This window comes from Balaenoptera physalus, assembly GCF_965194825.1.
Source record: "Balaenoptera physalus genome assembly, chromosome: X".
NCBI classification, from domain to species: domain Eukaryota; kingdom Metazoa; phylum Chordata; class Mammalia; order Artiodactyla; family Balaenopteridae; genus Balaenoptera; species Balaenoptera physalus.
In genome coordinates this window covers 108,132,742-108,157,160 of record NC_138903.1, presented here as the reverse complement: position 1 = coordinate 108,157,160, position 24,419 = coordinate 108,132,742, and the positions used below count along the sequence as shown (strand labels likewise).

The window sequence follows — 24,419 nt, the reverse complement described above, 5'->3', positions numbered from 1 at the left end:
TTTTCTTTCTCCTTATGAAATTTTTTGTGCCCCTACTTCTTTCCAGGTTCTATTGCCTTTGTTTTTCCATGCTGACTAGCACCTAGGTATGTTCACCTAAATTCTTCCAGGTAGGGACATTTGAGGCAAGAGGTTCTCTGAAGCCTCTGTAAAAGCATTAATGCAGCAGCCCTGACCACCCAAGACCCAGCAAGCAAAAGAAGGAAAGAGAAAGGGAGGCAAGGGCAGTTAAAGGAAATTAGGAGAGAGCTTCTCTCTAAAGGGTAGGAGTTTCTAGCTCCTAGTCTAGTACTTCTGTCCCATTTTTTTCCTAAGAAATTTTTCTTAACGACAACCTAGGACATCCTGATTGGAAACCTCCACTGATAACCAACACTTGGACCTGGCCACCTCCAGTCCTATAGGATGGGAAGTTTGAATCGTGTGGCTTGCTGAAGGGTCCCTAAAGACATTAACCCAACAGTCCTGGTCCCCCAGGCCCCATCCTGTAGATGAGCAATGGAAAAGGAATGGTGTCATATGGATCATGGGAAAAACAATTAGGTCAAAATTGTAAACATTTCAAGGCTTCTGGGCATTATTCCCCTGCAGTCTCATTTCACTCTCACTTTTAATTTTCTTCTTTTTTTTCATGGAAAGGCATTTTATCTTAAATATAGCAGTGTGTACCGCTTTTAGTTTTCTTGGACTTTTATTGACCCTAGTCTCCAGCCCTGCACTTGGGGCACCCTCAAGCCTCAGTGCCAGCTCAACCTCAGATTCCAGCCCCTGAAACAGTCATCTCCCATTGGTCCCTGTTGATCTCTCCCACCCCAACAGGAACACTCAGAGGAGGAGGCAGGAGGCTACAACTCAGCCATCAGCTGTGACCACTCTCAAGTTACTTCTGCTCAGACTTCCCTCTGTCCCACAGGCCCAGCCTCTAGCCTCTTCCCTGCATCTTTCACATAGGATTAATAGAAAAAAAAAAAGCAAATCCAAATCGTCAAAGCAGAAATCCTCTGATACGTTGTATTGTCAAATGTTCTTCAAAGAGTGGCTCTTAGTCATTTGTGTTGCAATCACTTGGGGGTTCTCATTTAAAAATGCACGTTAATGGAACCTATGGAATAAGCATCTTGGAGGGGGAGGTGTGAGAACCAATAATCTGTGTTTTGAAATAGCTCCCACAATGATTTTCTATGCAACCAGTGGTGGAAGACACTGGTCTAGTGTAGTCATTCATCAGATTATTGAGTCCCCTACTGAACATCTCTGACAAGTGGCCATTTGCCTATTCCAGGCCTATAGCCCTTCAAAGATGAACAGCTCGCTATCTATGGAGACAGCCCAATCTATTTTTGTATTCCTTTATTAGAATGTTCTTTTTACAATGAGCTAAAATCTCTATCCCTGTAATAGCCACTCTTTGATTTTGGTTCTATCCCTTAGGGCCCCACAGAAGAAGTACACTTCATCTTCAAAGTTTCTACCCTTCAAATATTTGAAGATAATCCTAATATATTCTACTCCTGCATATTTTCTTCAGACTAAATAGTCTCAATTCTTGTGATGGGGGAAACAGTCTTGTAAAAAATTGCAGACCAGTCCCTATAGGTCAGCTCTTTGGGCAATTCCAGATAGAAATGTTTTAAGACAAGACCAGTAGAGAACTATGAGAAGCCATGTTTGTCCTCTTGATGTCAACTCTAAAAATCTGGAGGTGTCCCTTACGTTTAACAACTTTCTATGGATCCATTTTGCATGAATTTATCCAAGCCTCCTTGAATTTATTTATATTTCTCCTCAATCATTGACCATGCTATTCCCAACCTTCTTGTTTGTACAATTGGCTGAAACCCCAGGCCAAGAAAATAAAGCAAAAGTGTTCTTCAGGATCTGGCCAGTTTACTCCCTGGTACTTTCATATATAATAAACTCTAATTATTTGCTAATCACAATTACCCAAGTTGTGGGGCATGTGCATGTGTGCACCTGCATGTGTGTATGTGTGTGTGTGTGTGTGTGTGTGTGTGACTGGAGGAAAGGGACAAGATACAAATATTTTGAAATCAAACTTCAAAATTTTGTGTAAAGGGGCTTTAATATGATTATCTTCATGATTACCCTATTAATACTACCACATCAGGAAAGGGGCTGTTTATTTTAGATGAAATAATGTCTAATATCATGGGGTTGTTTTTAAAGATGAAAGGTTCTTACAGTGCAATTTGATATTATTTGCCAAAGCACAGATGGATTTTGCTTTTCAACACTGGTTCCTCAAACTCATTTAGAAGAAGCAAAGTATTCTTCAGAGAAAGCAACGTGTTCTTTGGTGTTCTTTTTAATGAACCCCATCTTCACGTGTGAGATGTGAATTATGAAACTAGAAATAAGACAGTGTTCAGAGCACCCTGGCCTTAAGCAGTGATTTCCAGTTTACCCTTGGCAGTCTATTGATTTCTACTATGATACTATTGTTTCAAGGCAATAATTTTTTCTTGGAAACTGTTTTTTTTTTCATCCTAAACTCCCACCCCACCCCAAACACATATACATACACTATTTTGTGCAAACAAATCTCAGTGTGAACACTAGAGAGAACTAACAGTTCTTCAGTCAATAGTGGCCACAGCTTAACATGATATAAAGTCATGGTCTGTCTTGTTGTTTTGGTCACAAATACGTTCTTACATATCCTTTGAACTATTTTTGAATTCTCTTTTCTCTCCAGATATTTTCAAGATGTCCCCTTTTCCAGAAACCTTTCCTGACTAAGTCACCTGACTCCTTTATTATCTGCATACTGAACTCAGGGGTTTGGATGGCATCTCCTATTCATTCCCAGAGTGTCTAGGACAGAGTTCTTTACCCAGTGAGTTGGGAAAATCAATGTTACTGAATGATACCAGAAATAGTCTGTAATCCAGACCACAGACTCATGGAAATTAAACTGAGAGTGAAATAAATCAGGCTGTGATCACATAAGAATTTTGATAAAACTAGGAAGTAAGAATCAGTTCCAGAATGCAGGTTCCTCTAAGCATAGCAGCTAATTACTTTCAGGAACTTCTTCATTTAGGGCACCAGAGAGTGTACAGACAGGAGATCAGTTTGGGGGATAACATACAAACAAATACCTACAATCAGAACTGGAAAGAAATGCCTTAGATCATCTCTATCCAAATCCCTTCCTTCAGACAGGTAACATTCTAAACCATTTAGAACAGGAGGGCGATGGGTTTCATTCTACCATCCATCACCTGCATTCTAGTGCAATCTTGCTGGGGCATCAGAATTGTAGCCCAAGCACAGAGAGAGGAAGCATGCTCCTCTAAGATTTTGCTACAAGCTGAAATCACTAGCTAAAATATCCAGGGCCCTCTGTACATATGTGTGGTGTGCAGCATAGACAGGAATTTAGGTCTTTTTCAACACATACATACATAGCATACCTCCCTCTCAACTTCAGTCATGTATCAAGATAAAACTTTGTGATATTAACTAAAGTTCTGTCCCCAGTACCAGGTACCCAGTGATCTTCTTCCTATTGGGATGGGGGCATCAATGGCCTAAGAGAAGATTAGGAAGAAAATATCAATGGAACAGAAAATGCCCTCACCTTTTCTTTCAAAACAGACTTTCAAAAACTTACAGCAGAAAATAATAGAGCTGGCATATGATCCAGCAATTCCATTCCTAGGTATATACCAAAAGGAATTAAACGCAGGAATTTGAACAGATGTTTGTACATCAGTGTTCATTGCAGCATTATTTACAAGAGCCAAAAGGTGTAAACAACCCAAGTGTCCATTAAAAGATGAATGGATGAGCAGCCGCAGAGCACAGGGAGGTCAGCTCGGTGCTTTGTGACCACCTGGAGGGGTGGGATAGGGAGGGTGGGAGGGAGACGCAAGAAGGAAGAGATATGGGGATATATGTATATGTATAACTGATTCACTTTGTTATACAGCAGCAACTAACACACCATTGTAAAGCAATTATACCCCAATAAAGACGTTAAAAAAAAAGATGAATGGATAAGCAAAATGTGGTATAGATAGATAAATTCAGCCATAAAAAGGAATGAAGTTCTGACACATGCTATAACATGGATGAACCCTGAAGACATTGTGCTAAGTGAAATAAGCCAGACACAAAAAGACAAATATTGTATGATTCCATACAGATTCATAGAAATGGAAAGTAGAATAGTGGTAACTAGGGGCCGAGGGAGTGGGGGAATGGGAAGTTGTAGGGGAATGGGAAGTTACTGACTAAAGGTTACAGAGTTTCTGTTTGAGGTGATGAAAATGTTTTGGAAATAGACAGTGCGGATGGTTGCACAACATTGTAAATGTAATCAGTGCCACTGAATTGCATACTTAAAAATGGTTAAAATGGCAAATTTTATGTTATATATATTTTATTATAATTTTTAAACATTAATAATGTAATATACCAAAACTCATTGAATGGTACATTTTAAATGGGTGAATTGAATCTTAATTAAACTGTTTTAAAAAGTCATAGCAGAGACAACACTACCTTGAAAGCCAAGTTTTAAATTAGTAAGAACCAAGCTTTCTGATAAAAAAGAAAGGTTTTTGAGTTTCCAAATTCTAATTCCCTTTACAGGGAATTATGAAGTTTATGTCATACTCAATAAACTGGAAAGCAGATGGATAAAGAGGCAGACTAACTACCCTAGGAGGCCAGATAAGAGCCGAGGCAGAGAGGAGTACAAGAGAAGTCAGACTGGGCTATACGGCTCCGAGAAAGGTCTCTGTGCCCTGCCCCCCTTCTCCCACCCCCCACCCCAGCTCTCCAAAAGGGGGAGGGAGGATGGGACTCCCAGGGCAGAAGTAACGAGGCCTTACTTCCCAGGGTGTGGCATAGGGATGATCAGTTGAAGAGAACAGCCCATGTCTAGCTTGGTGCTGGCGTCATAGAATAGCAATGGTTACATGAGATCTATGAGATTTCTAGGAGGAAGGCGCTGTCCTAGACTGGTGGAAGGAGAGAAGGAGACTATTCCAATAGCCCTATAACAGTGCAAGGGGAGAGAGAGAGAGGGAGAGGGAGATCGCGAGCTGAAATAAGTGCAGGGTTAGTTGGTCTGCAGAGGTCTTGTGGCCTGGATGAGGGGATGATGCAGCAAATGTCAGTGTGGAGGGGAAACACTACTTGACATCCAAACTGGGTGGTACAGCTCAATGGATGCCTGGAAATGATCCTGATGATCTGGGGTTAGACGGCTGCCCCTGATGCCATGATACATTTTCACATGGCTAACTCTTATCATGTAAAGTCCCTGGAACTTGGATATTATCCCAGGGAAGAGGGAGTGAAAAATCCTGAAATGACTAGGAAATCATTTGCCTGAATTTATCTGGGTGTATCTTTTCTGCCATGTGGCAAAAATGAGGTACCAGTAACAGGAATATAAAGAAAGTAAGTTATGTTTTTGCGAAATGGAGTTAGTCATCTGTGAAAATATACCTCTACCATAAAACCATCGTCTAAGAAGACCGCAATAAGACACAGTAAAGGCATGAATCATTAGGGGCTTCTGGACTTCTAAAATTTTTTGATGATTAACCTTAAGACTTCTTATTTTCTTACTTGGAAAAATTCCCTAACCAGCCCTAGTGTAAGTGTACGTCTTCAGCCCTTATTACACTTTACTTTGTTACTATAGTTTGCAGTTTACAGTTACTACAAGTATCCTTGAATCATTTAATGAATGTAGGACTTACACATTTCATTAGTGACCACTGAAAAGGAAGGCCAAAAATCTGAGCCCTTCCACTTTGCTCACAAGTGTTATCTAATTCATCAGCAAATTCTGTGACTCTCTCTCCAAAATATATCCTAAACCTGACCACTTTACGCAATCTCCATCACTATAACTCTAGCATGTAATTCCAATCTTTAGTCACCCAGGTTGTCTTCCTGTCCCTTAAACATGCCAGGATTGTTCCTGCCCCAGGACCTTTGCACTTCTTATTCCTTCTGTTTAGAATACTCTTCCACCATATTTTCACATAGCTAACTCTTATTCAGGTCTTTAATTAAATATTACCTCCTTAAAGAGACTTTCCCTGAACCCCTCCTTCCCAAGCTCCCAGTTAAAACAGTCCTAAGTCATTCTCTATCATAATACATAGAGCACTTATTGGTGCCTGAAATTATTTTATGCATCTATTTGTTTACATGCTTACTGTTTCTCTCCTTCCAACAGAATGTGAGCTCCTTGAAGGTAGGGATTCGGTCATGTTTCCCCTACTGTATCCCAGTTGCCTAACTTGGTACTGTAGACACTGAATATTTCTTTATTCACTGGTTAAAAATGTAGAAGATGTTGAAGACTGGAATGAACCTGACCACAGGCATCTGCTACTGCCTTTTTGAAAAAAGAAATTCACATCAAGATTTTGTTTTTGTGAGTTTCCTTTTCCTTTCAAAAGCAGAGTGCAACCAAGCATTCTAGTTAATTGAAAGCTGTTGTGAGTTGAGTTTCAGTAACTTGAAATTTTAGTTGATCCTTATGGTCAACAATTTAGGCTTCTCATGGTGATGAAAAGGAATTGTAAATAATCAACCTGCTCAGGCTTGCCAGGTGAACTCAAGGAAAGTCTAATTGAACAGATGGGTCTCTGTCCTCTAATTGGAAGGCTATTAGGTGATTTGACTTTGTCAGACAAGAAAAGAAAGTGAGGTCCTGAGATGACTTCCTCTAGGGAAGAGAGTTTCAGAGTTCTCACAAAAATCTGGGAGTTCTGTGTGATGTTAATTATCCTGGTGTGGTCTGAGAAAGTTGGCAGCCTCAAAGATAACAAAGACTTAACCCCCTTAGGCTTTCTGAGCTGTGAAATGCTCTCATAAGCAAGTAGGTTACCTGGGAAGACTAACAGAGACAGGCTAATGAAATCCATATGGTTGGTTACTTTGGGCAGATGGTCTGCATGCCACCTTGGAAGCACCTGAAGTTTCTAGGTGGTCTTTAAGGGCAGCTTTAAATTGTGCGTGGTGAAATTGTCGAATCTGCAGACCACAAAGGAATGGCTAAAGATGGACTAAGAGATGAGGTCAGTACTCATATTTTATAATAGCGGTAGGAATGGGATCAGGAGGATGGGGGAAGGATGTAAATGAGCTTTCTCTCTCCTCCCAAAGCCAGAAAAAAACCCCACCTCTCTTCCATTGAGCAAGCAGAGATTATTTTCTTTTATTTTTGAGAAATACCCCTCCCTCATGTCTCCACAGAGCCTTATTTGGACAGTCTCCATGCTTCAATTGCTCTATTGCTGGGCCCTTTTCTTAAAAGTCTCCTGGGATTTGTAGAACCCTTCATAGCGTTAAAGAGATTTTTCTGATATTATCTTCTAACTAAACCCATAAGGAAGGTAGAGCAGGGAATATTTCCCTTGATAGATGAGGAAACTGAGACCAAATGACCCTTACCCAAAGAAGAACAAGAAAGGCATCAGTGGATGTGGATTGCTGCGTTTGTGGCATTCACTCTAGTTTTATGGATGCCTTTCTTTTCTTTGCCTTCTTATCTTGGGTCCTTTTGAGATTGTCAGGGCGTGGAAAAATGTCATTTAACAGTATGTATAGGTTTCCTTTTCTAATTGATCCATTAAGGGGAGTAAAAACAAAGATCAACCAGGAGATGATACAGATGCCTTAACATGCGCTGTCCTAGAGGCTTGATTCGTGCATAGGACCCCATGTTTCTATGAACACTCACACCAGGGCACTGAGATGAAATGGGAAGAGGACCCAATCTGGACTCAGAATTCTAGCTTGTCCCCACTGAGCTGGGCGACTTTCAGCAAGTCACAAGGTCATCTTGCCTCAGGTGTTTCCTCTCTGAAGGAGGTGTAATAATAGCTGTTCTGGTTGCGTGGCAGGATTGTCGTGTGAATAGAGTATGGTAATGTATGTGAATATGTGTTGAAAATCTAGCCCACTAGATTGTGAGCTCCTAGGGGGTAGAGGCCATTTCTGTTTTATTCATCACTTAGCTGACCTTCCTGCTGGGGTTACAGAGGATCATTGACCCTACTCTTGTTCACCGAGAAGCATACCCAGGGACTGGCACATGCTGGGAAGTCGCTCCATAGAAAGAAACACCATCAGCTACCCCGGCAGGATGATCATCTAGTCCTCTGAGATGCCTATATTTTAAGTCAATCTGTTCCCCTAGATAACCTCCAAATATGGCGAAAAAACCTATCTAAGTATTTTCATGTGATTTGGCAAAAGGCAGAAATTTAATTTCGTTTATGGAGATGGTTCTGCAGTGCTTAAGCCTGGAGTTTGGCATATAGTAGGCACCTAAAAAAAAGTTATTGAAAGAGTGATGAGTAAGTAATAGAATCTAGGGCATTGTTATTAGCCTGTCTTCGTTGCCACATTTCCTCCATTCTCTCGGAGACAGATATTAGGTGTGGTGTGTGCATAGTTGTCAGGTCAACCTCTGCTCCCTTGGTGAGTGTCCTTTCCACCCAGCTTGAGACTTGCCTGCAAGGAAGACCCAGGAAGCCACAGATCCCTGACAGCTGCGGGATGGGAAAGGCTGACAGCTGTCTGAATGTACCATGTGGCCAGGCCTCAGCATCCTCACGTTGTACCTGCTGCTCTACCCCCAGTCTTAACCTGGAGGTCTATGAGCCTTGCTGTGTTATGTATTATATGACATAGGAAAATAAGAGTTTGGGGGGGGGGGATAAGGCGGCATCAAAAGGGCCATGTAAATAATTAAAAAACAATTTCTTTTTAAAAATTGTTAAGTAATACATACAATGAATGTCTCTGACCTACCATTCCTTGGTATCAACTCATCTCCTGTTGCTGCTATTATGTGTTCCCTAGTGTGTAGTTGGCTGTGTCCGCAAGCATTCGGTCACATCCTGTATGTCTTCAAACTAATTCAATGTGGTTGCCGTTGTCCGGGTACAGTGTCAAGCTCTCAAATTCTTCATGGTACTTGCTGAGAAAATTTTTAACAAAAGAATTTTTACATTTTGATGTGTTTCCTAAGGTGAGGGGATGGGTAGGGGTAAGGGAGGTCTGTTGTAGTAAAGCTTAAAGATTAATGGTTAGTTTTCTTAATCATGTCCAAATGTCACCATACCTAGCATAGGGGAATTTGTGGAGAGATTGTTCTTCTTTCTCCATAAAGTTCAAAAGCCCTATAATAAGTAACCAATAAATGTTGAAATGTGGATTCTGATTGAAAATGTGTGTGTGTGTGTGTGTGTGTGTGTGTGTGTGTGTGTGTGTGTGTGTGTGAGAGAGAGAGAGAGAGAGAGAGAGAGATTCAGAATGTATAAGGAGAATCTACATACTCTTGGAGGGACTACTTCCCAAAAAAATAAATTTTTTTGAAATGCAGGGCTCTTCTTTTTGCTGCCTGCATTTCAAAAAAAATTGAAAAGTTAAAGTGAGCAATGACAACAGTAACAGTGTTGAGATAAAACATTCTTAATGAGTAATTCAACTGTGCTTCATGCGGCTTAGAATGTCTGCAACTCAGAAGACAGGGCAGTTCCCTTGGTGGTCTCCAGATAAAGTTCAGTTTTTCTGTCCTGCCTGGGGTGCTGGAGCAAGGCACATCTCTCCCCATTCCATTCCATTTATATTTATTTTCTTAAAGGGGTTTAAATTAGCATTAACATTTCAGTTTAAAAAGCAACATCCTTTTATACCCTGAACTATCTTCAGTGGGGATATGGCCAAGTATCTGGAAAAGAATTCACTTCGTTATAAAGCAGAAACTAACACACCATTGTAAAGCAATTATACTCCAATAAAAACATTAAAAAGAAAAAAAGAGTCAAGCATCGTAGTGGTCTTCTAATATTTCTAGGGGTCTGAAGGCAGAGAGAATTTTGGAATTGCTTTTTCTCCAAGATCTACTTTTTAACCTGAATCTGCATCAGGTTAAAATTTCAAAACCTAGTGGAGAATGATCGTTTTGGTGTAGCTTTCCAAATCACAGTGGCATTTCTCTGGGCAATGACAATGAAGCTGTCGACTTGTTTTTTAGCATGGGTGCCTCCACCTCTGGTTGGGACATTTAGTTCTGGAGCTGCTGTCTAAGGAAATCAGTTTTCAAGTCAAGAGGGTTGATGGTAATATTTCAGATGTCTCTTCCAGCTGCAAGCATTTTGTCTGGTCCCTCCCTGTCTTTCCTGATGGAACAGGTCCCTCTGTGCCAGTGACTTTATGTGATTGTAAGATAGCAGCCGAGGATAGTTCAGAAAATGAGAGAAAAGAATCATTTAAAGATGTCATCATTTTAATGGCAGCCTTACCCAGGACAAGTAAAAACGTCTGCAGGGCAATTAGAAAGGAATTTTCTTTTATTTATTTTTCTCTAGAGGGCTGGCCCCGGGGCTGTTTTATGGTGTTACTACTTGGTCCCTGTGGTTTTACTATGGAGTGAGAATGGGAAGAAATGAGCTCATGTTATGTTTGTAAATGTTGCATGTGATCTTGTTTTATCCTCTAAAGTTCAGAAGGCATGCCATCAGGGGTCCTCGATTTTTTTTTTTTTTTTTTTTGGCATGTGGAGGAGTTACTGCTCTTAAAATTGCCTTGAGATCTTGGAGGACTGAGAGGAAAGTGACATGCTGTGGCGGTTAAGTCCCTGAGTAGGAGATGATGTGTTCTTGCTGGCTGCCTTCTCTGATTTATGGGGTTCAAGGAGGGGTAAAGTAGAGGATCTTGAGAGGACAGATGGCTTGTTGGAGACCAATTGGTTGGGCCCCTCTGTATTATATGAATACCAAGCATTCCCTTTGTTGGGTTTACAGAACATTTTTAGTACAAGCAGGCTAGGAGCTGCTTGTACTATACTGCTCAGTTCCACTCTTAGATCATCACCTTTTTTGTGCTGTCCTAAAGAACTTCTCCACAGAGTCCTTACTGCTGTCACTAGCAACCAATTGAGGAAAAAGAAAAGTGGCGTGCGGGAATTAGAAAATGATTTGCACTTCTTTATACCTAGAAATATCTGGCCCTTTTTCTAATCAGATTTTCAGAACAGTTCCATTTCCATACGAATTACTCATTGGCTGTAAAGGTCACTAGGAATTGCTGAGCATTGGAAACCACAAACCAATTAGAATGTGGCAATAGCTTTGCTCAGAATTGAATGTTGATTCAAATTGGCTCTGGTAATAAGATGCTCTTTAATGAAACCATCATTGAATGGATTAATAGATGCTTTCCTAGTTTTTGAGGAAGACACAATATGTGTGGGGGATTGGGTCTGGGCATGGGGACAATGACTACTTGGTCACAATTTCAAGCCCTTGTGTTAGTAAATCTTCCCAGAGAGCCTCCTTTGCCTGCAATATGGATGAATGGCCTTTGAAAGCTTAATGGGAATTGATGCCACCTATCGATTACCATTTAAAGCACACCCTCCTAATTTCGAATCAATGCTGAAGGAAATATGCTTTCCAGTGGAACAAGTATCCCTAATTGGAGGGTCCAAGTCTGGTGTCTTGATAGCTTAAGTGGTCAATTACTTCTTCTAGCAACTTGATGCCTATTGGGTTGGTGAACATAAGCTCTGCTGAAGGTTGATACTAAACCAGATTTCCGTGGAGCTGATTATGTGCTGAATACTCAGCAGATGGAAATCCCTGGCTTCCTGCCCTGAAATGTGTGAGTGATTTCATGAGGGCAGGGGATTATTCCCAGATAAGCTTCTGGAACTGCCAACCTAGTGAGGGTCAAGGCCAGGTTAGTTCCAGAGGATCTTCATATCATTTTGATGCTTCTAGTACTAGGCCCCTGTCCCTGGCTGGAGATTATGAACTGCTCGATAAATAGTGGTAGAGGTGAGATAGGGATATCCTGAGCCAGTGAGATTTCTGGAAAGGGTCTCAGAATTAACCCTTTCTCCTTCAGGGAATGAAAACAGTTTTTAGTTAATTGCTATAATTTCAAGAAACACACTCCTTCTGCTTTCCCATGAAACAACTGGACAAATCCCACGATGATACATGTAGAAATATATTTCTTACTGATTTCTTAAAGCAAGCTGGTTTAGAACCAACATTTGTTTACTGTGGATCTTTGAGGAAAAGTCAGTAATTATACCTGCCATCCAATAATTTGATTATTGGTTGGAGAGAATGACTAAACTTTTCTTCTCTACCTACTACACAAGTGGCTTCTGCATCACTGCTACAACCAGTTACATGGGTTACAGTAGCAGGCAGTGGTATGGATAGAATGGGTCCATTTTCTCACTGAAACCACCATATTTTCCTGGTTGGGGCAACTGAAAAATCATGTGAGTTCTTAAACACTCCATCGGTAGCCTTTCTTATAGACCAGTTGCTACAGAACAAAGATATTGGTATTTTATGTAAAAGTGGTTTTGTTCATTCTATAATGTTCTATATTGTTGTATAATGTTCTATATTTGTTCATTCTATATGTTCTATAGAACATTCTATAATGTTCTCCTTCGATCTCCTTTCTTCTTTCTCCTTGACAGTGCTTACACTTTACTAACTTTTGCTAGTGAACAACTTGCTGTTTCCCCACCAAGATTTGGCCTATGTGTGGGTAGTGAGGGGGAAATAAATCTACTCAAGAAATTAAAACAATTATCAGCTTCCCGGAAAATTGAATTATCAGCATGTACATGAATGCTTGAAACAACTGTAATACATTTTAATAGAAAACCAATGTCTAAATAGAATATGTAATTTTATAGTTCATCACTCCTCAGATTGTTAGAGTCAATTACCTAACTTCTGTGAACTGCTGAGACATAAAATCACTGCTTTTGTAAAAGCTAAAAAGGAGAATAGATATTATTTAGTTCAATCCCCTCATTATTCAAGTAAGGGGACCAAGGCCGACAGAAGTTAAATGACTTGCCCAAGGACAAACGATCACTTTGTGGTAGGGTTGGGATTCAAACCTGTGAGTTCAAACTCAGTGCTCTTGACATGCCCCCTGTGATGTCGCACACGAGTCTTAGTTCTAAAGGACAATGAATTAGGTCACCAAGCAAGTAGCTCTGTATTTAAGATGCTCTGCTTTGATAACATTCCCACCATTTCCCCGATCCTCCCTTAAAACACTGTGAATCTGCCTTTGTGAGCAGATGATAAAATAAAATCCAGCAGGCTCGATTAACTGTAAAGCACTTACTCTGAAAAATTCTTTTGTTGAGCCGGAGTCCAGGGTCCCATATGCAATTTCAGTCTGCTTAGCTAAGTCTTCAGCACTCTCTATGGGAGAAACCATCCTCTCCACAGTCAGGAAAGCAGCGAGATTGGCCGTATAGGAAGAAATTATGATCAGCGTGAAGAACCACCAAACCCCTCCAACAATGCGCCCGGAGAGTGATCTACAAAACAAAGACCAATCCAGACCCAGAGGGGCCGGATTTCAGTTTAAGAAATGCTTATCTTTACTTTTGGAAAGAGGAATGGTTTCAGTGTAGCTGATGAAAGAGGGAAGTAAATGATGTCAGGGAATTAACACATCAAACAAAAGTGACACGTTGACAGTATCACCACATGTCATGACGGCATGTGATGATGGTACATGCATAATGCTCTTCAGGCCTATACGGGTTTCAAAGCAGGATTATTTATTTAATCACGGGAAAAAATACCTTCTTTTTGCCAGTTCCTGCTTAGGTGTAATAATTGTACTTACCTGATTCTCCTCCTGTGAGCTTTTCTGGGCACACCTGTGGAAGACGGCTCTATTTCCTTTAAGGCAAGTGGTTCCCAGCCTTGCCTGTACCTTAGAATCACCTGGGATCTTTAAAAAAACTTCTCATGCTCAGACCCAGCCAAGACCAAAGAAATCAGAACCTGAGAGGTGGGACCCAGACATATGTATTTTTAAAATCTCTCCAGGCGATTACAATGAGCAGTCAAGGTTGAAAAACACTGATGTAAGGTGATGTCATGGGAGAAACACAGAGTCGAAAACCTTGACATATTTGAAGAGAAATGATTAGGTGCTAGCTAGTAAACAAGCACTATGCACTATGAGTTTAACAAATTTAATATAGACATTGCCATTCTGTGGAGCTGATTACCCATAAGGCAAGGGGCCATAAGATAATATTTATTATTGTCTTCATATAAATGGCTAGTGGGGCTCAGGAGTTTAGATCCAGAGATTGAAACTCTTCCCTTTTACAAACTGAGATGTAGCACATAGGACAGGCCTCAAGTGAAGTAGGAAACTACCTGATTAATAGGATTTGAGAAGCACTAAAAGGTTTGTCTGTACCCGCCCCCACCAAAATAATCAAAACAAACAAAACCATCCTCACTGGCCCACCCTAGAAATTCTTACTATTGGAATTATCCTCTGAGCTTTCTTCAGGAGGCGTGCTCAAAATGTAACATTTTACTTCAACAGCATCTATTATCATATTATCCTGGATTAGTCTATGCAATTAGTGGAGAATGGGACAGAAGATGGGTAAGTTTTAATCAGGGAAAATTTTGTTCTCAAATGTAACTGTGCATGGGCATTACTTGGGGTGTTTGTTAAAATGCTGATTCAGAATATCTGAGTGCTCAAAAATCTGGACTTCTCAAGCATCACTGGTGATTGCAGTAGCCTGCGGCCCAAACTGAGAAATATTGTTCTTCTTCTACATCAGTGATTCTCAACTCTGCCTGCACATCAATATCATTGGGGGACCTCAAGACAAGATAAGACAAAACAAAACACAATGACCAAAAAAATGCCTAGGCTCCACCCCAGGCCAATTAAATCTGAATCTCTGAGGGTTGGGCCTAGGCAGCAGCATTTTTATAAAACTCAGGTGTAGCCAGGATTGGGAGTCATGGTCCTGCATCATGAATGCTACTCAGGGAGAGGGTCTGTGGGCAGTTAGGGGGCAGTGTGAGGGCACTGAATGCTCAATGGGTAAGGGCTTGTAGTGAGGAAACTTCATCTCCTTCACAATGCTGCTGAAGGCTGGCTCTGTTTGCAGAAATGAAATCTGGTCACTAGGTTTTATAAAACATTGCCACATTATCCTGAAGATAGTTCTGCTCTGTGGTGGAGCTCCATCCTGGTTAGGCTGTGTTCTCTCATGCCCAGAAAAGCTCACAGGAAAAGAACCCACTCTGTCATAGAGTCAAGAATAGGCGTAGGAGCCTGGCACTTCTCCAGGCTCTGTGGGAAAAGGGCAGCTCTGGGCTGAAAGCTGGCAAGTCAAGCTCCTCTCTGTCCATACTCGCATTTTACCACTTTGAAGCAAATTTAAATTCCTGTGTCCCAAGATAACCTTTTTTTTAGCCTCTGGAAAATTCAGTTGTTTTAGATTTTACACCCTGATCAAATAATTTTGGCAGGTGTTTTGATAAATAGTATTCTTTATTGATTAACTGTAACAAAATTATTTGGTTTTTTAAAGCCTGTAATTCCTATTGGTCCCTGGATGCTTCAAATAACCCTTATTTATTTATTTCTGAACATAATCACTTTTAGCTTTTCGGATGTGCAAATCTGCTTTGCAACAGATTTTCTAACTGATAGTTATACTCTCTCAGGATTTCACCTGGGAACATTTCCCTTTTAATCAGAAGATGTAAAAACATCTGGAGTCAGAAAGAATGTCACATCTGAATGCTAAAAGTGTACAGAATATTTCAGTTATGAATTTGAACCTTTCATAGTCTTTCTTCATTGTTAACATATACATTTTATTTATTCTGGGTTGATCTGACTCTGGAAATAATTTTACTGTATAAAAGATGAATGCTCAAAGTAGCATTCGTAGTAATAGGGTAATAAAAATGATAATAATAGCGAACATTTAAGGAGCACTTGCTATGTGCCAGACTCTGTTATAATTGTTTACATGTGTCAACTCCTTTAATCCTCCATCCCTTTACAGATAAGAAAATGGAGCATTCTACAGATAAAGAAATTGAGGCATAGAGAGGAGAAATAGGAAATAAATCATCTAGACTTACACAATCGGAAAGACATGCCCACATTTCTGTAGTATAAAATACTCATATTTTGTATAAGAAAACCCAAAATGGTGTGTAAATTATAGAAGGAGCAATTTTCCTACAAACACTGAGAAATATAGCTGCAGGAAAACCAAACATGTTTGGGTAATTATTGTTTATTATCTGTTGTTCATTTGGAATGGAACTGTGAATGTCATCCTTATTTGGGATGATGGGGTTTTACTGAGACTGAGGGGAAAACTGATTTTGGAGTATTTCCAGAATCATGGTTTGGTATGGAAAAGGGTGTATTCTGCTGCTGTGAATACTAATGGTAGTTTATGTATTATCTGCTTGAAATGTGGAGAACAACACAGTAATTTATGGAAATTACATTTGTGCCATTCTATTGCAGCTAATGGACTGTGGCTGTGTCTGTGTGATCTAAAATCAAGCCTGCACATCATAATCTGGTTATTTTGGCCACCTTAATGGCTGACTCAGATAATCATGTGGTTGATCTGTATGACTCAGCTGAAATTGGCTGTTGACATGACTGAAAATAAACCTAAAAGCAAAATGGTCTTTTTTGTGGCCTCTTGTCTACATGGCTGTTGATTTTGGCAATTATGTGGTTAATACTGTGATAGACCTATGATCACGGAGAATTTTGGTGAATATCCACATAGAAATGGTAAAATAGTATCCACGAGCATCAGCATAGATGGAAAAAAGGAGCTTCCTTGGAATCAGCGTTGAATGCACAAGCTTGCATTCAGCGTTCTCCCTTCAAGACAGTAGTAGCTTTTGTGCCAGTTCAAGTAAGAATTTAACCTCTGTAAAATCTAAAAAAGCCAGACTTATAGAAAAACAGAAGAGAATATAGGTTTTCAGGGGATGGGAGGTGAGCAAAATAGGGGATGTTGGTCAAAGTGTACAAACTTCTAGTTATTAAGTGAATAAGTTCTGGGGATCTGATGTTTTTTAAAGGAATGGATTTTTAAAAAATATAAATAAAATTTTCTGTTCATCAAAAAAAAAAAAAAGACAGTGGTAGCTTTGACAAGAGTCTTGGTGGAATTTCTACCACTTTCTTCCCTTGTATGTCATGGATGCCTAAATCCTTTCACTGAGGAAATGTGCAGTGGAATTCACAGGGAAGAAGCTCTATAAGAATTTTCACATTTCCCTTTTCTCATTAGTGAAACTATAGCCTTTTAAATCCACATTTCACATGGAGGCTATATAAAAAGTGACTGATGGGTCAGCCCCATCACATTTTTAAAAGGATCTATTAAAACAAGACAAGACTTTATAGTTGAATTAGAAAGACCTGTCATTTCCCAGTATCTTTTCTTCTATTAATGCAGCTTCAAAATGTTTAACATTCATTTCAAGTAGTTTTGTTGCACAAGACAGATTTTGAGGTTAGCATAATGAAATGACTGTAAAATGCTGCCATTTAGTATTTATAAAAATGCATTAAAGGAACATATCATACCTTTTGAAGAAATGTAAGAGGAGGCATGAAGTTAATGAAAGTAAATTAGCAACAAGAGAAAAACAGACATAACATTGCAAAATAATACACAATGCTCATGTTATCTGTGATCATAAGAAACTAGAGTTTCCGAGTTAATAATAAAATGTATTTTATGGCCTATGAAATGATAATAAAAGTGAGCTATGTGCTGTAACCTTCATCCTGTAAGTAAATTTTGAAATCGGCACTTTACTAGCTTCACAAGATGAAGACCCGGAACTGCAAACTGCCTCTCCTTTGCACAAACTCTTTATCATTCCTGTTCTCCCTCTTCTTTCTTCCACAGTAGGCATCATTTCTACACTCCATTCAATGCTGTGTCTATGACAGATTTTTAAAAAATGTGCAGAGTCAATCTTTGGTTCTTATAGTTTTCTCTGATGGGAATAACTAACCATCTCCCAAAGACTGAAAACTACGGCTTTCAGCCAGAAAAGTCATGAAATAGTTGTAATAAAAATCCTGCTACTACAATTAATTTATTACCACACCACTACTGCTTTGAAGTGAATTTGCAGTTGCAGTAGGATGAAGACACTGGTCATACATCAGTAAAGGAAAGGCTATCGTTGCTTTAAACGGAGCCCCAAACTCTCCTATTGTCTTTGATCGCATTCATTTTTTACCCTTCGTATATTTTATTATTCTGCACATACTTTCCATTTAAAAAAGGAGGATCTATGTGTCAGCTAACCTGGACAGATCTCCTGCCTGCTTCTCCAAAGTGTTTGCTATCTGGAAAACTTAATAGGAGAATAATGCCCATGGAATAATCTGTACACAGTAACCAGGTTCAAGTTAGTGTGTTCTTTCCATTTTCTCTGCTGCAATTCCTGGAACCTTGTATCTTCAACTTGGTTAGCCCTCAGATGTCCCTGCAGCTTTAGAGAAAGTCAGCAGGGGGCGCATTTGTCTGGAAGGACTTGGACTCTGGCCTGCTTAGCAGTTCTGTCAACGTTTTACAAACGAAATAAATTTCAGATTAAAAAAAATTCCAACCGCCTGTCAATATCAGCAAGACATTGTGGAATAATACAATCAAAATGTTTGCAAGTGGTGTAGTCCTTAAGGAAAGCACTTTATGGTTTCAAGAAGGAATGTTCTTGGTTATTTCTCATCAGAAATCAGCTATTTGGCACTGACTAAAATTTTAACCGTATTCCTAAGGAGTATTAGGAACTAAAATGCAAATGCAATATGAACGATTAGTATTTGTGAAGCCAGGAGGGTTAACAGCAGCCAGTTTAAAAATGATAATAGGTAACGTGTATTGAGAACTTACTATATGTCAGGCACTGTGCTTTACATTTTATAGATGAAGAACTGAGCCTTAGCAAGATTTAGTACCTTGCCCCGCGTCACACAACAGCTAAGCGAATTGTGAGATGAACTCCAGGACCCGCATACTTAATCACTATGCTCCCTCCATCTGGCTACACCCACTGGCTATCTCCCCATCCCCCAATCAGGGGGAAGAGGGTTGAATGCAATCTCCTCATACTTTCTTCTCCTGACTCCCCCCAACAAATTAGTTTGTGTATGAATATAACCTCAGCTTATTACGTTGATTCCTCAGTCTCCACCTGAATTGGTCACCCTGAACAATTGGGGTAGTTGAAAATATCAAACCTAATATTGACATAGACTCTTTAGGCTTCTAGGTTACTGTTCATAGCTTTATTTGATGGCAATGGAATCATGCTCAGTTTTCCTCATGATGTCTTGTTGCTGATTTCCCAGTCTTTAACTCTGAGTGAACACATGTTCAGCAGCATTCTTAAATGCTCACTGCCTATTTTCTTAAACAGCCAGGGCAAAGGTACTGTTTCATCAGAAGTTGGGAGACTGGAAAACATCTCTTGGGCATGAGCATGAGGAAAAGAATGGAACAAACAGTGCACCTTTAGGTCGGTAGTGGGAGGCTGCGTGTGGTAGTGGAAATAATTGTACTGCTGGCTCTTACAGCCTCCATGCCCTCGGGTTCCATGACATTATCTCTCCGGGTACTATTCCTTTCTCTATGATATGAGAAAAGCAGTATGAAGTGGAAAGAGCACAGGTTTTGGAATTGGAGTTGGGTATGAATACTGGCTTTGTCATTAGCTGTGTGACTGGGCAAATTACTTCACCTGAGATTCACCTTCACCTAAAAAATAAGTACGATGCCCACCTTGTGGTAGTGTTTGAGGATTAGAATGCATATGATAATACAGGTAAAGTGCCCAGACACAGTGGGAACTCAGAGAAAGTTGTTGTTCCTGGGCCCTCAGTAAACGGATGCAGCTGGATTAATTTATCTCTGACATCTCCTCCTGCTATGATATTTGATAATTCTACTTTAAAATGTGGTCTCTTATAATGCCTTGAATTGCTCCAATTTTGAGAAAAGTCAGAGTGTACAGTGCATGCTCACATTCTGGGCCTTCTGGAGAGTTTGCATTCCAAGGATGGCCATTGAACAGAAATGGGGCTGTGTGCCCCATTGCTGGGTTGAGTTGTGACCAGCATTTAGAACAAGAAAAAAGAAACAGAATAGAGAATATCAGAGTGCATGGCACACTGTAAGGGTAATTTCTGGTGAAACTTTTGTTACATACATATATGTGTACTGAGCTGTGATGGAAAATTTATCTCTGACCGAGGGTTGTGCTCAAAACATTTGAAAGCCATCGCTCTGTAGGACAGTGTCTAGCGCAGAATAATAAAATCTGTACCTTGAAAAAAGCACTTGATATATTTCGGCGCCACAGAAGAGCCACAGCTTAAATTCTGCTACAAAAAATGAAAATAAAGAATCTTTCCAGCTTGTCATTTTCAAGCCATCATTTTTAAGTTATTACTTAATGAGGTAATATGCATAAATACTTCTAAAAACAAATGGCCTTTTAAAAGTCCTGTTTGAGTATGCGCAGTAGTATGTAGCGCTCCAGTGGGGATATCACAAATTTAGTTTTGAAAATTCACTTACAGAAACCAATAAAATCTCCAGCCTTAATAAGTCTTTAGCATTGTCTCAACACAGATTACCAGCCATGTTAAAATCATTCAATTACGGGATCATTCAGAAACCCTCATCTCTTGAAGTGAACATTTAAAAAAATCAGAGAAGAAAGAAACTAGCACAATTAACTCCCAGATGATATCACAAAACGACACACATTCCAAGCACAAAAGGAATAGGGAGTGATATAATTTGGAGAATCTGACCAAGCAGATTGAGGGTGGCAAAAAAGAATGACAGATAAATGAGGCTTACCCCACACGTGTTATACTAAAAAGCTGCTGAAGATGGTTACCAGCGATTTATACTGCAAAACTTCATTTTAAATGTTTTGTGCTCCAAGTGGATAACCTCAAATGAAGTATGCTATAAAAACATGGTAGGTGACCTTCTGAGTCCTTCTAGTCTAAATGAAAATCCCTATATGTTTGTATAATTGACTCTGGTCAGTATTTGGATTAATGTTCAATTTTACCAAAACTACAACTTTTTATTTCATTTTTTTCTGATTATAAAGATGTTACATTTGCTTACAATATTTTATAATTATGAATTTGCCACCATTTTTGTTTAGGTGACTCGACACTTTAAGTGGGTAAGGTCTAGGATATTCACATTCAGTATCTTCAATAGCTTCACTGAGGTAAAATATGCATACCATACAATTCACCAATACAAGTGTACAATTAATGATTTTAGTAAATTTAGAGTTGTGCAACCATTGCCACAACCCAGTTTTGGAAAATTTCCAACACTCTGAAAAGTTGCCTTGTGCCCTTTTGCGGTTAATCCTGATAGGAATGGGACTAGGGTGAGGCAAGTGAGGCATTTGCCCCCCACACAAAATTTAAGGGGGTGCCAAAATCTCATTAATCAAAATAAAGAGAATTTTAGTATAATTTTTTTAAAAAATCAAAATTAATGCCAAAAAATCCATGATTAATAAAATAGCAAATTTTAAAATAAAGACTGAATCTGACCCCTGTACTTGCTCTACTCAGCCTCACTTGCCTCACCCTAATCCTGATCCTGATCAGCCCCTCTCTGCTCCCTCCAAGGCCCTGGAGACCAACAACGTGCTTTCTGTCTCTATTGATTTGCCTATTCTGGACAAATGGAATAATACAATATGGGGTAGTCAATAAATGGAATTCAAGTAATGGAATCATATGGTAAGTGGCCTTTTGCATCTGGCTTCTTTCATTTAGCATCATGTTTTCAAAGTTAATTTAGTAGCACGTAGCAGTTGTCTTTTTTTAGTTGCTCAATAGTTTCCCATTCCAAATGTGGTACGGATATGCCACATTTTGTTTATCCATTCATCTGTTGATGGACATTTGGGTTGTTTCCACTTTTGGCTATAATAAATAAAGCTCCTATGAACATTTGTGTATAAGTCTTTGTGTGGATATATGTTTTCTTTTCTCTTAGGTAAATAAGAGTGGAATTGCTGTGTCATATTTTAAGTGTATGTCTAATTATAAGAGACTGCCAAACCATTTTCCAATTTGGGTGTAGCATTTTGCATTCACGCTACTAATGGATGAGAGCTATAGTCATTCCACATCCTTGTTACCACTTGGTATTATCTGTCTTTTTGATTATAGCCATTCTAGAGGATGTGTAGAGCTGTCTCACTGTGATTTTAATTTGCATTTCCCTAATGACTAATGATGTTGAGCATCTTTTCATGTGATTATTAACCATTTTTATACCTTCTTTGGGGAAATATCTATTCAAATCTTTCATCCATTTTTAGAATTGGGTTGTTTATCTTCTTTTTATTAAGTTGCAAGAGATCTTTATATATTCTGGATACAAGTCCTTTATCACATGTATGATTTCCTAATATTTTCTCCCACTGTGGCTTGTCTTTTCATTTTCTTAATGATGTCTTTTGAAATGCAAAAGTTTTGAATTTTGGTGAAGTCCAGTTTATCAATTTTTACAGTGGATTGTGCTTTTTGCGTTCTGGAAACTCTTTGTCCAATCCAAGGTCACACAGACTTCCTCCCATATTTTCTTCTAGAAGTTTTATTGTTTTAGTGATAAAACTTGGGCAAGATACTACAGTGAAATAGTTCTAGGCAGTCAGAGAGCAAAATGAAAAATGGAGGGGAAAGGGGAAGGTAGGAGGGTTTTAAAGAAGAGTTCTGTCTTTTAAATATTTTCTAGATCCAGTCTCTGGTCAAATGAGAAAATGTTCTAGCTCAATTAATGAGGAAACCATGCCTGTTTGTTCTGATCAAGATTTAGTGTTAGCTTTATCTGAATAATATCAATATTAGCTGGCAATGTTGCCTTTATCCAGAGTTCAAATGTTTGCTATAATGTGTATAAATTGATGATACCATAGAAATGCATGAAAGACATTCAAAGCAACACCAATAACACACTCACTTCAAGGACGCAAGCAAACAAAAATGGCTTGATGATAATTTGTCGCTGGATGGAATGTTAAATGAAAGAAATCTGGACTTGAGATGGGTGAATATCAGATGTGCATGAATGGATCATGGCCATAACATGCAAGGAGGCACTGGGTATGACATGGAAACAAACCTTGGAGAAATATCACATCCTTGCTGCATAAAGGCACCCAAGGAAAACCAAAGACTGTTAAATATTCCAAATTCATTTGGAGGATCAGGAGGGCTTTGCGGGTCACGAGGTTCTTCATTGTTGTCTTCCAAGTGCCATTCGTAAGGGCTGAATCTGCTGACTAGGAAAAGAACTACACTGACTCCAATGTAAGCGAAGACGATGCACATCCAGATTTCATAAGCCAAGGGATCCAGAAATGAGAATACTCCTGGTTTTGATTTCTGAGGCTTCTTTATCATGATGGAGATGCCCAGGCTCATAAACGGCTTTGAGAAATCTATGACTTCTTCACGGACCAGCGTTATAGTGAGTGGAGCAACAGCTATATCAGCCCTCTGGAAAAAAAAACATTTTTTGACTTTTAGAGACAGTATTTCCATTAGTCATTTGCCACTTAATATACCTCTTTGGTAGATATATAAAGTCTTAAGTCACTATAACCAACTGATTTGTCAATGCTTTGGTTAGACAAGTAGTAGCATTCAGTGGGTCCTAAAATACTCTAACTTGATGGTAAGTTAAGGAAAAGACACTTTGTCCTCTGAGGCATATTGGCTTAGGGCAACTGATTCAATTTTTTTCCTAAAATTCTTTTGCTACCTTGCAACTCAACTTGTACTCTCCTGTGACATACCACTGTTTAATTCTTATATTCTTATTTTAATTTTCATGCTCTTATGTCATATCTCCCTTACCTGACCGGAAATTCTTGTAGGAACAGCATAATAGTCTATACTTTTGATATGTGCCTCCCTCCCCACCATGAGGTGCAACACAGGACTACAGTACTCAGTTTAACACTTGAGTGTTTGCCATTATTCTTGACTTATTTCTTTGAGAGTATGTCTATAAAAACATAAGTTCTTTGAAGGCAGGGGCTCAATTTCCTATTTTTGTATCTATCACTGCAAAAGATCCTAAACTAAAGAAACTGTAGATGCCTAAAAAATAGGCTCTTGACTATTGAATACGAAATATGCAAACATGAAAGAATTCTGCATGGGCAATAACAAGGGCAAAGCAGTTATTGCAATACATATTAATTTATATAGTAAGCCATCATTTCTAGTGATAAATATCAGTGTAGCACTCACATGTATTGGATCAATAAAATAAATGCGTCAGTAGTGCGCTGCATAATTAGTTCAGGCAAAGGCAGACAATGTTTTTATATTAGTCCCATGAAAATAGGCACTAGGAACTTCTACACTTATTTCCTTTGTCTTCCACAATAGTTCCCTTATGTCAGTAGTACGTTTTAGTCTGGAGCCAGGCCTTAAAATGCATACTTAGAAAAATGCTTCTAAGG

General features: G+C 39.2%; 1 protein-coding gene across 4 annotated transcripts in view; it reads right to left on the bottom strand.

Annotated features, from left to right (window-relative positions):
• The window catches only part of GRIA3 (glutamate ionotropic receptor AMPA type subunit 3), a 293,527-nt gene that overhangs the window by 48,003 nt on the left and 221,105 nt on the right, over positions 1 to 24,419 (bottom strand). For all 4 annotated transcript variants that reach the window (XM_082446816.1, XM_082446815.1, XM_082446817.1 and 1 more), the window contains exons 11-12: positions 23,069 to 23,445; positions 13,177 to 13,375 (exon numbers count right to left, since the gene is read on the bottom strand). In XM_082446816.1, the coding sequence (XP_082302942.1) occupies positions 13,177 to 13,375; positions 23,069 to 23,445 (576 nt within the window). The remainder of the gene's footprint in view (positions 1 to 13,176; positions 13,376 to 23,068; positions 23,446 to 24,419) is intronic.